The sequence below is a fragment of the Saccopteryx bilineata genome, chromosome 3 (genome assembly GCF_036850765.1).
Source record: "Saccopteryx bilineata isolate mSacBil1 chromosome 3, mSacBil1_pri_phased_curated, whole genome shotgun sequence".
Lineage (NCBI taxonomy): Eukaryota > Metazoa > Chordata > Mammalia > Chiroptera > Emballonuridae > Saccopteryx > Saccopteryx bilineata.
Window position 1 is genome coordinate 264,853,832 of NC_089492.1, and position 12,435 is coordinate 264,866,266.

A 12,435-nucleotide genomic window follows, 5' to 3' on the forward strand; every position below is an offset into this window, starting at 1 on the left:
CCTCCTGCAGCCGAGGCTCCATTGGAGCAAAGATGGCCCGGGCGCTGGGGATGGCTCCTTGGCCTCTGCCCCAGGCGCTAGAGTGGCTCTGGTCGCGACAGAGCGATGCCCCAGAGGGGCAGAGCATCGCCCCCTGGTGGGCGTGCCAGGTGGATCCCGGTCGGGCACATGCGGGAGTCTGTCTGATTGTCTCTCCCCATTTCCGGCTTCAGAAAAATACAGGAAATAAAAAAATAAAAATAAATAAAAAAGAGGCACTGGGCCCTTATTATCCAGTTGCCAAGGCCCCCAGAGCCCTTTCCCAACCCTGCCACCAGGATCTGAGAGCTTCCAGCATGGGAGCTTCCTGATGCCCGCAGCCATGGCAAAGCTTGTCTGGGGAGCTCTTTGGGAGGCATAGGTCCCAAGGTTATATTTCTATCCTCTCCAGCACAGCGAAGTGAAGGCCACCAATCAGAGAACTTTCCTGACATCCAGCCCTCAGGAATGGGACCAGAGGCCGAACACACCCGGGGGGGCGGGGGTGTTACTACAAATAGCTTTGGAAACGGGGCTGTCTGTTGGAAAGCTTCTGAAGTGGGCTGCTTGTGGGGTAGGGGGGCATAGGGGACTGTCCAGACAGAGGACACTGTAACAGTTGGTTGAAAACTTTAATTCAGCACAAACTAGTGTAAGCAAAAAAAAAAAAAGTAGGAAAGTGGTGGTTATTGGCTGCCTTAACTAGAAAGTTCAGGAATTCAGGTACTGTTTGATTCAGAGGCTCAAATGGGTATCATCAGGATTTATTTCTCTTATCTGGCCTCTCTGACTTGTGCCCTGTCGGGACCTTTCTCAGGTTCCACAAGGTGACTCTTGGGCTGATTCCTCCTTATTTGGTGGTAAACGGAAGAGGGGGTACATCTTGCCATTTACTCTAGCACATTTCTGGAAGTCACTCCAAGAGGACCAGCTGGTGTCACATGTCCACCTCTACTCCCGTACCTATGCCTGATTGGCCAGGCTGGGGCCACATGCTGTGTCTTAGGAGCTGGGGATGGATCCTTCCTGGTCATGTGGACTTGGAGAGGGGGAGGGTGGCTCCCCAGAGGAAAATCAGAGTGCTGGTATTGGGAGGGTGGAGCACGGCTGAGTGCACAGTGCAGCCGGAACTCAGAGGCCGAGTCCTGAGCACGAGCAGGGGGTCCAGCAAGTGGCAGTGGGGGGGGGGGTGGGTAAAGTCCCCTGGCCTGTGCTGGCTTAGCGCCTCCCTGCAGTGGGGTTGGGGAGGGGGTAGAGAGAGCATCCAGCAGGCCTGCTTCCAGGCAAAGCAGAGAGGCGTCAGCAAGAATAAACCTTGAAAAAGGGACGGAAATCAACTTAATTAGACCTATGCAAGCCATATGTCTCTAGGAAGTGACATTTAGTTTTCCCTGGAAATCCCCAGATTAAGTGGTTTTGCAGAATGCTAAGATGGAGGATGGATTTTTCAGTGTGGGGAGAAAAAAAAAGTATGTCAATCTAATTATGGAAATTTGTGTTGAGAACGACTTAAGTGCCAGACCCTGTGCTAGGGACAGTGGGGACCCAGCCTCTCATGTTAAGGAGTTTGGGACAGGACCTGAGGAGTGAGATGAGGCCAGAGGAGGCTAATGCTTAGGGAGAAGGCCCCTGAGTTGGGGGAGGGGAAGATCTTGTCTGCACAGAAGAGTAGGGCTAGGTGTCATGGAGGAGGTAGTTGCATTAAGCCTGGAAGAATGGGTTAGGTTTACCAAAGAGTCTGCCCATTAGGGTGGGGAGGCTATTGGGTGGGGGTAAGAGTAGTGACTGGACACAGGGACCACCTGGACTTACCCAGTCCAGCTGTTGGTATAGTTGAGTGTGAAGCCGCCACTTACGCCCACATCCTGGCAGCAGGTTGCTAGAAGTGTTTAGGAAGATTATGTCCCATGCCTCACAATGTTGCAGGATCAGGGGATGAAGGGAGGTGGCATCTGCTTCAGGTTTCATAAGTCTCTGCACCCATTCTGTATCAGAGGAACAGGTGGGCGTGGTCAGTGAGAATTTGCTCTATGCTTACATTTGAGTTTACACGTCTGTATATGTATTTGTGTGCGCACACATTTATCTACAGAGATACACATACATTTATCAGCCCAAGCATATGCCTTGTCCATACCAACATGCATGTAAACACATGTTTGTATGTGCACACACATCTATATGCATGTGCAGGCGTGTACAGCTGAATGCACATGTCTATGCCTGAATGTGCTAGTGTGTGTGTCTAGACATGTGTAGCTGTGGCCTGCACATGCACATATCTCTGTGGACCATGAGTCCGCATCTTCAGACACAGACAGGCATGTGTATATACCTGAGTCTATGGGACCCTGTTGCTGTGTATACATATGTGTACACATGTCTTTTGTGCCCCGGGGCTTCTCAGGGCTCATCCGACTGCAGGAACTCATCATGGCTCCATCGAGATACAACATCCGCCTGAAGATCCGCCAGCTCCCCCTGGACTCTGATGACTCACGCCCCCTGCTCAAGGAGATGAAGCGAGGCCGGGAATTCCGCATCATCTTCGACTGCAGCCACACCATGGCTGCCCAGATCCTTAAGCAGGTGCGTGCACCATGGCCAGCAGGACGGGTGCTGGGGATCTGCCTGCCCCTTCCCCAAACACAGGCATGATGTTGACCAGACCTCAGTTTAACCCCCAGTCTGTCTCTTGTAGGCTGTATGGCCTTGGGCAGCCACTTTGTCTCTCTGAGCCTCTGTTACAGCAGCAACAAAATAAACCCAGTGGTTTTTATAGTCCAAGTTGGTGTGAGGATGGAGGAAGATAATGGCTGAGCAGCCACAGCCAGGTTTGGCGCAGGCAGGGTGCTGAGTAATTGCTGCTTTCCGTGCCACGTCGGTGCAGGCAGGAGGCAGGGGCTGCAGAGAGGGGCCTGAGGCCACATGGGACAACACCAGGAGAGAGGCCTGGAGTATCATACACAGCCCCCAGAGCACCTCACTGCCTCGTCCAGAGAGGAATCTCACCGAGTGCCATAGCCCGCGGCACTCGGTGTTGCTCTCCCATAACTAGGAGGTTTATCAAGGTTCCTCGCACCACCTGCTTGGCTCTGCAGTGATGGTGGGGAGCGAGAACGGCTCCCAATCCTGGATGGGCCCCTGGTCCTGGACACAGCCCAGTGTGGCATGACAGGAGCCACAGCCAAGCTCTGCCAGCCCCCTAAGAAAGAAATGGACAAATTGCCCACCACCCCTTCCGAGGGTGCCACAGAGAAACCAAACCACTCCGACTGGAGCCAGTGCTTTGTGCAAAAGGCAATGATGTGGTCCCGTAGCATCCCTGGTGGAGGAGGAGGTATTCTGAGGGGTCCTACACATGACACCCTGAGAGGCAGGTGGCAGGAAGGGGACATGGAGTAGAGTGGAAGACATGCTGAGCAAGGGCTGGGAGTGTTCGAGACCTGGGGAAGGGGGTTCCAGCCCCACCTTCAGTTGAGTCTGCAAGGGGTGCCCAAGCCAATGGCAGCTTCTGTCTACCCCAGAGGAAACCCTACAGCAACTTCCTTCACATGGTGATTAAAAAGCTCATTGGAGAATTTGAATTTTTCTTTTGCCAAGAGCAAGTGTCCCCAGAGTAATCCCCTCCTCTGTGGACCGAGTGAGTGATCCCCCCACACACACAATGTTACGTAGGATTCCGAGAGATGAGACAGGGAAAGAGTTTATGCTGGTGCCGACACCTGGTCGGCTCTGGGTGCAGGACATCTTCACTGCTCCCCAGAAATCTCTAAACCCCCATCCCCCAGGCCAACTGTGCCAGGGCATTCCTATCTTGCCAGCATGGGTAACAGTGATGACAGTCACAACTCTGGTTTTCTAAGGCAGCACTGTGAGCAAGGTACACAAAGCTCCTCACTTACTGACACACTGGGAAGTGGGGTTGGTTACCAGGCCCCGTTTACAAGAGAGGAAACTGAGGCTCAAGGGAGAAGTAAGGGGCCCTCAGCCATCCAGCCTGCATGTCAGAATTTACTCCCAGGCCCATCTGACTTGAAAACGTTTATAATTTAAAACAAAGATTCTGGGCTCAGCTAAACACTGAACTAAACAAGATAAGCGTGTCTGCCTACTGAGCATTTCTCCGAGCCTCTAACCCAGGCGTGGCCAACAGTTTTTGCCCCCGGGCCAGATGAGAAAGAAAACTTTTTTCACGGGCCAGACAAAATATTAAAATTAAAAAATGTTAAATACAAAAACGATTCATTTAAGTAAACAAAATTTTATTATGTAATTTGTTTATGAATAAATGTGAGTGAAAAAAGTTTTAATATACAATATTATTTTAATAAAAATATAATTACATACTGTATAAATATCCAAACTGTATCACAATCAATCGAAATAATATTTAATTAATAGAATGAGCTTGAAGGGGTTATATCGCAAATAAAACAATTATTTCATTTTACAAACAGCCTGGACGCGTTTTCAGTTATCAACTGCAGCTATTATCTATGCCAGTAGTCCCCAATCCCCAGGCCGCGGACCGGTACTGGTCCGTGGGCCATTTGGTACCGGTCACAGAGGAAGAATAAATAACTTACATTATTTCCATTTTATTTATATTTAAGTCTGAATGATGTTTTATTTTTTTTAAATGACCAGATTCCCTCTATTACATTCATCTAAGACTCACTCTTGACGCTTGTCTCGGTCACGTGGTATTTATCCGTCCCACCCTAAAGGCTGGTCCATGAAAATATTTTCTGACATTAAACCAGTCCGTGGCACAAAAAAAGTTGGGGACCACTAGTCTATGTTAAATGCCACTTGATTCAGCACACTTGACAATAAAAATAACGAATTGTTTGACCTTGGGTACGCACTGGCAAACTCCGCCTAAAAGAATGTGGGTTTCACATCGCTGCTAAACGTCAAACAGTTCATACTGAATACAGACAAGTACAAAAGTTGTAAATCTTTATAACGAAATTTTTTAAAAAATAAAGAAGTATCACGAATTCATCCAACCAATTATTGGAAGTTAACCCTAGAATTCTTTTCCGCATATCACTATCTTCTTAAATATCTTGATTTCCAATCATCAAAGACACTTCCTTCCACTTCTGAGTAGCTGAGATTTTAAAGTAGCGAAGAATATTAAAAATTTAATCGCAGGCTGCATAAACTCATTACGCGGGCCGAATCTGGGGCCGTATGTTGGCCATGCTGCTCTAACCTGTGGGTACAAGCTGTAAATCTCCAAAGGGGGAGAGGATGTGCGACATTTTCTAAGTATACTTGACCCAGTGACATTTTTAACCCAGAGCACTTTGTGGGCCCAGCATCCTGAGGAACTCTGTAGAAGATGCATGATGGTCATTAGTGTTATAGATTATAGGCTTCTAATAAAACGTCTGTAATGTAGACTTCCTGGTGGTGTGTAGGGATTCCATGGCAACCACATGGCCTGCTTCGTGGGCAGAGGACAGACCCCCCTGAGCCTGGCAGGGCTGGTGGGGACAGGGCCCCTGAACACCTATCTCTAGAGCAGGGATGCTGGGCTCAGCTGAGCGGAGTCAGGGCACTTGAAAAGCTGTCAGATTGGGATTGTGTGGCAGGCCCAGAGATGCTTACTAAAAAAATGGGCAACCAGGCCCTGCCTAGCCCTGCAGAATTTGGCATCTTCGGAGAGTGTGGCCTAAGAGTCTGCATTTTAATTGGTCCCAAGTGATTATACTGCTCAATACCATGTGAAATCCACTGTTGTCTGCCAGCCAGTCTTGATCACTGTTTGGAGGGGGTCTCAGACAATATCCCACTCCAAGTGACCAGCCTCCCCCAGCCCACTGCCAGTCTGTCCCGCCACCCAGTCCTCGGCCCTGGGGTGGCACGGGAGTGGGGGCTGCTCGGGTACTCCCTGCAGGTGGCTGACACTCTGCTTTCCCGCAGGCCATGGCCATGGGCATGATGACCGAGTACTACCACTTCATATTCACCACGCTGGTAATGTACCTCCGGGTCCTGGTGCGGGGTGGGGCGGGGCGGGGCGGGGCGGGGTGGGGCTCCTCCGGGGGCTGCAGCCAGAGGAGGTCCAGGCCAGACCTGCCTTCTGGAGGCTGGAAGTGTGGCCCCAGGTAAAGGCATGAGGATGTCTTTGTGGCCCACCCACTGTGAGAAGTGACATTATGTGTGACTAAGAGTAGCGACTCCCTGCCATGAACAGGAGCCCCTCTGCCTCCCTGGCTTTGAGACATTGGGGAAGTCACTTAACCTCCCTGCCTCAGTTTCTTCCGCTGCAAAATGGACATAGTAATGAGTTCTCCCTCCTAGGATGGTTGTGAGGACCCAATGAGTTAATAAACTAAATTCTGAGAGCAATGCCTGGTTCATGTAACAGCCGTAGGAGTATTAGCTCGCATTATGTTGACCCTTGGCCCTAACCCACACTTCCCACGCATGTCTCAGGCCTCTAACAACAACAATAATGGCCACTTTGAATTCCTATAGCATCCGTGGTGCAGTCTGCCCACTCACTGTCAGCCGAGCCAGCCCACCCACAAGCTCCAAATGGGTCTTGTCCAAACTCTGAGAACATTTAGGGCCATTTAAACCCATTAGGATAATTAGTTGTGGTCTGAGATCAGCGGAATGAAGACATCCCTGTGCCAAAGGGGCACCAACACCCAGACACCCTGCCTTGGATCCAGATGCCTTGTAACCTCGCAGGGGCTCGGGGTGGACTCTTTCACCCAGCCCGGGTCTGGCGCAAGTGACAGCATTGCTAACCACCCTGTTGCTGAAACAAGCTCCGGCTGCCTGCATTAGCCTCACCGCTCCAGCCCTGCAGGCCTCTGACTGTTCCTTCCTTCATCCGGCGCCCAGTGAGCATTCCTCTCCGAGCTCTGTGCTCAGCAGAGTTATCTCGAGATGACCAACACTGCGGCCCAGTCCTCAAGGAGCCCCCCCGCCCTGTCCGTCTGTATTTCTGTGTCCGGCTTACACAGCAGGCTTGTGCCATCACATGGGGCACAGTGGAGGGGACGCCAGATGCTGAGGGCCTAGCAGAAGGGGGGAAATTTGAGGCAGTCTTTATCAGAAAGCAGATGCTTGAGCTAGGCCTTGAAGGATCAGTAGGAATTCACCAAGGAAAAAGAAGAAAGGTATGCCACATAGAGGAATCAGCATAAGCAAAGGCTAAGAGGCAGGCTAGCTCGTCGGTGGAGTGCTGGAGCCGACTCGCTCTGGCAGAGTGTGAAAGCCAGTTGTGTTCGTTCTTCCCAACTCCACAGTTAGTAACATCACCTAGACGGCTTCAGATTGGCTTGAGATTGGGAGTATTCATACCTTAGGAGGTGGCGAAAGCTACAAATAAGGTTTCTTTTTTCACTTCCCTCTCCCCTGAGAGCTGTTTATTAAGCATTTACCAACACATCACTGCTTGTCACCTTTCTGCACTCCCCACCCACTGTCCCCTGGGCCCATGGCAGAGCTCACGAGCCACACTGCATTCTCCTGATCCAGAGCTCAGACCTGGGGACCTGCCGGGGACTGTGTAAGGAGAAAGGAATCCCAGAAACTGGTGACTGAGTCACTTCTGGATTCCTGCCCATCCAAGCCAGCTTCTCCCAGCCATGCTGTGTCCCGGAAAGTCACTGGAGGCTGGGGCATGAGGCCGACATGCCCCAATATTCTACCTGTTCGGGGCTGGGTGCCGGGCAGAGGAGCAAGGCTGGGAAGGTGGGTGGGGTACCCCAAAAGCCCAAGGCCCTGTGCCAGCATGACAGCCCCATCCACTCCATCCTGGACTCCGAGAGTGCTGAGACCAACTTCCAGCTTTTAGGGGTTCCACTCGTCCCTGTGTCAGTAACTCAGCGCTTTCTTCTCACACTTGTACCCTGCTGGCTCACCTCTCCGAGTTCTCCCCACTCTGAGTAGCTGTGACAAAGCCTTTGATGGGAAAATACAAAGGAGGTACAAGGGGACACGGCAGGAGCAGGCAGACCGGCTGGGACTGCTGAGGTCCACCGCACACCATGCCCGTCCACCCTCCACACGACTCCCGCACAGTGAGAGAGGAGCAAGCCTTGGAGCACAGATCAGGATGAGAGGAGGGGGGATGAAGCCGCCATGTCCTGATATTCTACTTCTGTTTGGGAAGATTACTTGACCTCCCTGAGCCTCAGTTTTCTTGTCTGTAAAATGGGAATAAGTGGTTGTGATGTTTCGGGGCCTCCGATCCTTTATTTGGTCGTTTTTTTGTTTCAAGGAACAGAACTCATTCAAGTCAGCTCAAGTCATCAGGGGTTTGAGAATCAACCATCAGGCCACAGAGCAGGCAGGGGGGTGGCTCTAGACCCAAAGCAACTCTGGACAGGATGGGATGATGGTTCCAGCCCTTTGCACTGAGACTCAGCCAGTGTCCCTCCTGTCCCCATCTCCCGCCCCGTTGCTTCCTCCCCCTACCTTGGTCTCTGCTCCTTAATCAAAGTCTCCATTCCTGGAAACTCCAGCACGTCACAGATGCCCTGAGCTTGTCACATCCCACCCGACCATCCATTCTGCTTCTGCCACTTCTCACCACCCCGTTCTCTGAGTGTTACACGCTTTCCCCCAGTCAGTGGGGTGCCATATAGGCATTTGGGGCTGGATAGTTCATCAATCCAGAATGTTCTGCCCACCATAAATTTTCTCACCTTCTAATTTCCAGGCTTGGTGACAGATAAATAAACACCACCCCCCATTTTCAAATATCCCCAGGATGGAGGCTGGGTCATCAACTAGATTGGACAAACCACCCTTGGGACAGGCAACCACTCCTTGGCCAATCAGCTGAGGTCTGTTGGTGGGAAGGGGAGCACAGTAGGCTTACAGAATCCAAGGCATGGCCACCAAGCAATAGGCGTGAAGCACTGGGAGTGTCCTTTAGAAGCAGTAGGCACAAAATCCGCACATCTTCTTCACCCACCTGAGTATGGCCCCTCCTCTACTCTGTCCACACAAGGCCTGTGGATAAGCCCTCTCTTGATCCTTGTTCCCAATCCTAGCTCCAAACATTCAGTTAAAACCATCTCTACGTGGCTCATACTTCACTCCAAGGCCTCAGGGAGCTGAGAAACAACATGGCCTAAAGATTTGGCCCCACAGCCCAGTGGCCCAACTTCTAAACAAGAGTCTGGAAAAGACATCACCTCAGTGTGCTCCACTTTAATGCTATTGCCCAACTAGGGTCACAGTTAGAGTTCTTGGAGGGAGGAGCAAGGCAGGATCATGGCACCCCAGGGTCTCTCCTCTACGTCAAGACACTGTCTGCATCTCTTAACTTTTCAATTCTTTAATTCAGTCCTCATTTACTCACCTATCCAGCTGCCATATACAAATGCCCAGCAGGTCGCAGGTACTAAGTTCGGCACTTGGATGGGAAGGGATGGGCAGAGATGGATTGAACACAAAGCTCACCAGCTGGTGGCTTCCTTTGTGCGTGTAAGGATCAAGGGCTGTGCCCAATTTACCTCTATATCTCTAGTGCCCAAATAATGTCTGGTATATAGTAGGTGTTCGTGAATGCCTGAATGAATGAATGACTACAATACGAAGTAGTAAGTAATTAGTGAAATTATCAACATCTTCATCACAGCAACAGTTAAGACCATGGACTATGGTGCCTGTCTACCTGAGTTATAATTGAGATTTTTTTCACTTCCTCGGGCAGGCCACCTCTCTCTGCCTCGTTTCCCCATCTATAACATTGTCCAAGAACACTACCCCACAAGATGGTTACGCTGAGCATTAAATCTGTTGACATCAGTAAAGTGCTTAGAAAAGTGCTTGGCATTTTGTTCTCTGTATGAGTTAAATCGATTAATTAAATGAATTCCTGCTTGTGTTTTCTGTGTACTCAGCATACCTCATTTCATCCAAATCCAGCTCTCCAAAGGAGGTCTGGCTTTCCCAGCTTTACGGAAAAATAGAAACTGAGGCTCAGAGAGGTCATTCAGCAAGCAAGGTGCAGAGCAAGTTTGTTACCAGCTGGGAGCTGTCCAGCTCCAAGCCCCCTGCTGAAGCCTGTCATGCCAGGAGCTGCAGGAAGTGCTGGCCAGCCTCCTCTGGCCGGCTCCCATTCTACAGAGCTGGCTGCGATGATCCTGGCCTGGTGATTGACACTAATAGGGGCAACAGAGCCTTCACAAATCCCAACAGCACCCACACTTCACAGGTTCCAAAGCCCTTTCTCCACATCATTGATTTTCCTCTTCACAGAGCAGAGTTTGCATTCCCTATTGATTGACGGGAAAGTCTGAGACCAGAGAGGTTGAGTGATCTGCCCAGAATCTCACAGCAGATCAGTGACAGAGGCCTTGGTTCCTGACTTCCAGTCTTGCCCATGGCTGTTCCAGCCCTTCCTCCTCACACCTCTCAGAGAGGAAAGGAGAGTAGATTTTTGCAGAGAAGCACAACCCCCGTAATACAAACACTTCTACAGTGTAGTAAATGGCCCCCACATGCCAAGGCGTCAGCTATGTCCCATGGGTCCTCTCCCCCAGCCCATGTCCTGCTTCCAGCTCCAACTACAGGACTCTCCTTCCAGCCCTGTTGGTTTAAGCATCTCCCTGGTGATTCTACTTCTGCCCATTGGTCGGTCACAGGCTGTATTGGCAAGGCAGTGGCATTTGGCATTTACCTCCCTCCCTCCAGGAAACCCATGTCACCAACTCTTCATCTCTAAAATAATCTCCAAATTTGCTTCTCCCATGCAGAAGACATGTTAATTACCCCAGCTGCCATTATCTGTCCCAGCCAGCTTTGAGCCGTTCCCAGATAACCTCGCGTTCATCAGCCCCAGCTGAGCCCCCGGTACATGTCATATGTAGGGAAAAGCCTGGAGGTAAAAAAAAAAAGAAAAAAAAAAAAAGAATTATAATAAATTAATAGATAAGCAATCACAATTAATGCCACTTCTCAGCAATAACAGTTATATCATGGGGAAGATATTTTCATCTGTCATTCCTTAAGGCAATGTTTTCCGAGCTTCAGCTTCTACTCAGTCAGACCCATGGGGTGCTAATGAATTAGTCTATTATGTTATGCTGAATGTTTCTAAAAGGTCCCTCGTCGATACTGAATTCAGTGTGTCAACATTTGGCATGGAGAACAGCAACTTTTTGCCAAGCAGCAAGGTTGCTCATAGTTCAATATGTACAGCATTTGGGGTCTCAGCCTGGGGCGGTTTGAATAAAAAACATCAGAGCTGGACAAAGACGCCTCTTTACCCGCTCCCTGTTGTCACTGTCCCCATGTCACAGGGATGACGCATTTGGTGCCACAAGCCCTAGAGCACTTTGTAGCTAAGCCCAGGCTCGAGGTGACAGGGAAGAAGGTGACCCCAGCACCGCCACCCCTTTGTGCCGCCTCTCCGGCTGTGATTGCCTACAGCCTCTGTGTAGGTGTCAGCAGAACGAAGGATGCATCCGGAGACCAGAAGGGCTGTTATCACCAGTATCCAAGCCCCCACTAGAGGCAGAGATGCACCCTTCCCACTGAGTCTAGTGGTCCTCTGGTCCCAGAGGAGGGAGAGCCGTGTCACAAAGGCCCTAAGCAGGCTAATGCTTCCACATCTTTCAGGCCTTAGGTGTCAGGTCCACAATGAACGGGGAAACAGGCTGAGCCCTGTGCGAGGGAAGAGTGAGGAGGGTGCCCCCTGGTGGCAGAGCTCCGCTTCTCTTCTATGGCCCCAGCAGTTCAGCTCTGGCCCCAGACTTGCAGACACTGCTTTGCAAAACAAAAGCCCTCCATCTTCCCAGACCCACCTCCTTCAAAAGTGGTTTAAGTAAGATCTCAAGTTCCTGAAGCAATCACCTTAGAGGGTTTCATCCTCCATCCTGGGTAATTTACCAAACCACTCCTAACTTTCTTCCCCATAAAGAGCTCCCCCTGAGAGGTGGATGTGAAACACGAATCTCTCCACCTCAGACTCTTCCCAGTGATGTTTAGCTGCCCCAGAAAGCTACTCGGCTGGCTGAACCTTATTTTCATTTGGTTGACAGGTGTATTTGGCTCAAGGGTTTATATGGGAGACAGAAGCAGACAGAGACAATTGTTATCATTGGAGTTAAATCCCAGAGGCCCAGGATAAGAGCAGAAGCACCCCTGACTCACCCTATCACACATATGTAGAGGATAGTCAAGAAGGCTTCCTGGAAGAGGTGATGCTTGAGCTGAACCTCAGAGAATAGCACATCCAAGAAGAGTTGAAAAGACAAGTGTTCTAGCCTAGGGATAGAATACACACAAAGACACTGGCTCAGGGAATGGGAAGCTTCAGGATAGGGCCAAGGGCCAGCAAGGAAAGTGCAGGGATGACGGAAGTGGTTGGTGTTCTGGGCAGAAATTGGAAGGGTATAGGGAGAAAAGTGAGGGCAGAGGAGTCAAGAG

General features: G+C 50.5%; 1 protein-coding gene across 1 annotated transcript in view; it reads left to right on the forward strand.

The window, feature by feature from the left end:
• GRIK3 (glutamate ionotropic receptor kainate type subunit 3) overlaps positions 1-12,435 on the forward strand; it is a 219,943-nt gene that overhangs the window by 150,510 nt on the left and 56,998 nt on the right. Inside the window, exons 4-5 of the mRNA XM_066269625.1 lie at positions 2,426-2,607; positions 5,956-6,009. Coding sequence (XP_066125722.1) covers positions 2,426-2,607; positions 5,956-6,009 — 236 coding nt within the window. The remainder of the gene's footprint in view (positions 1-2,425; positions 2,608-5,955; positions 6,010-12,435) is intronic.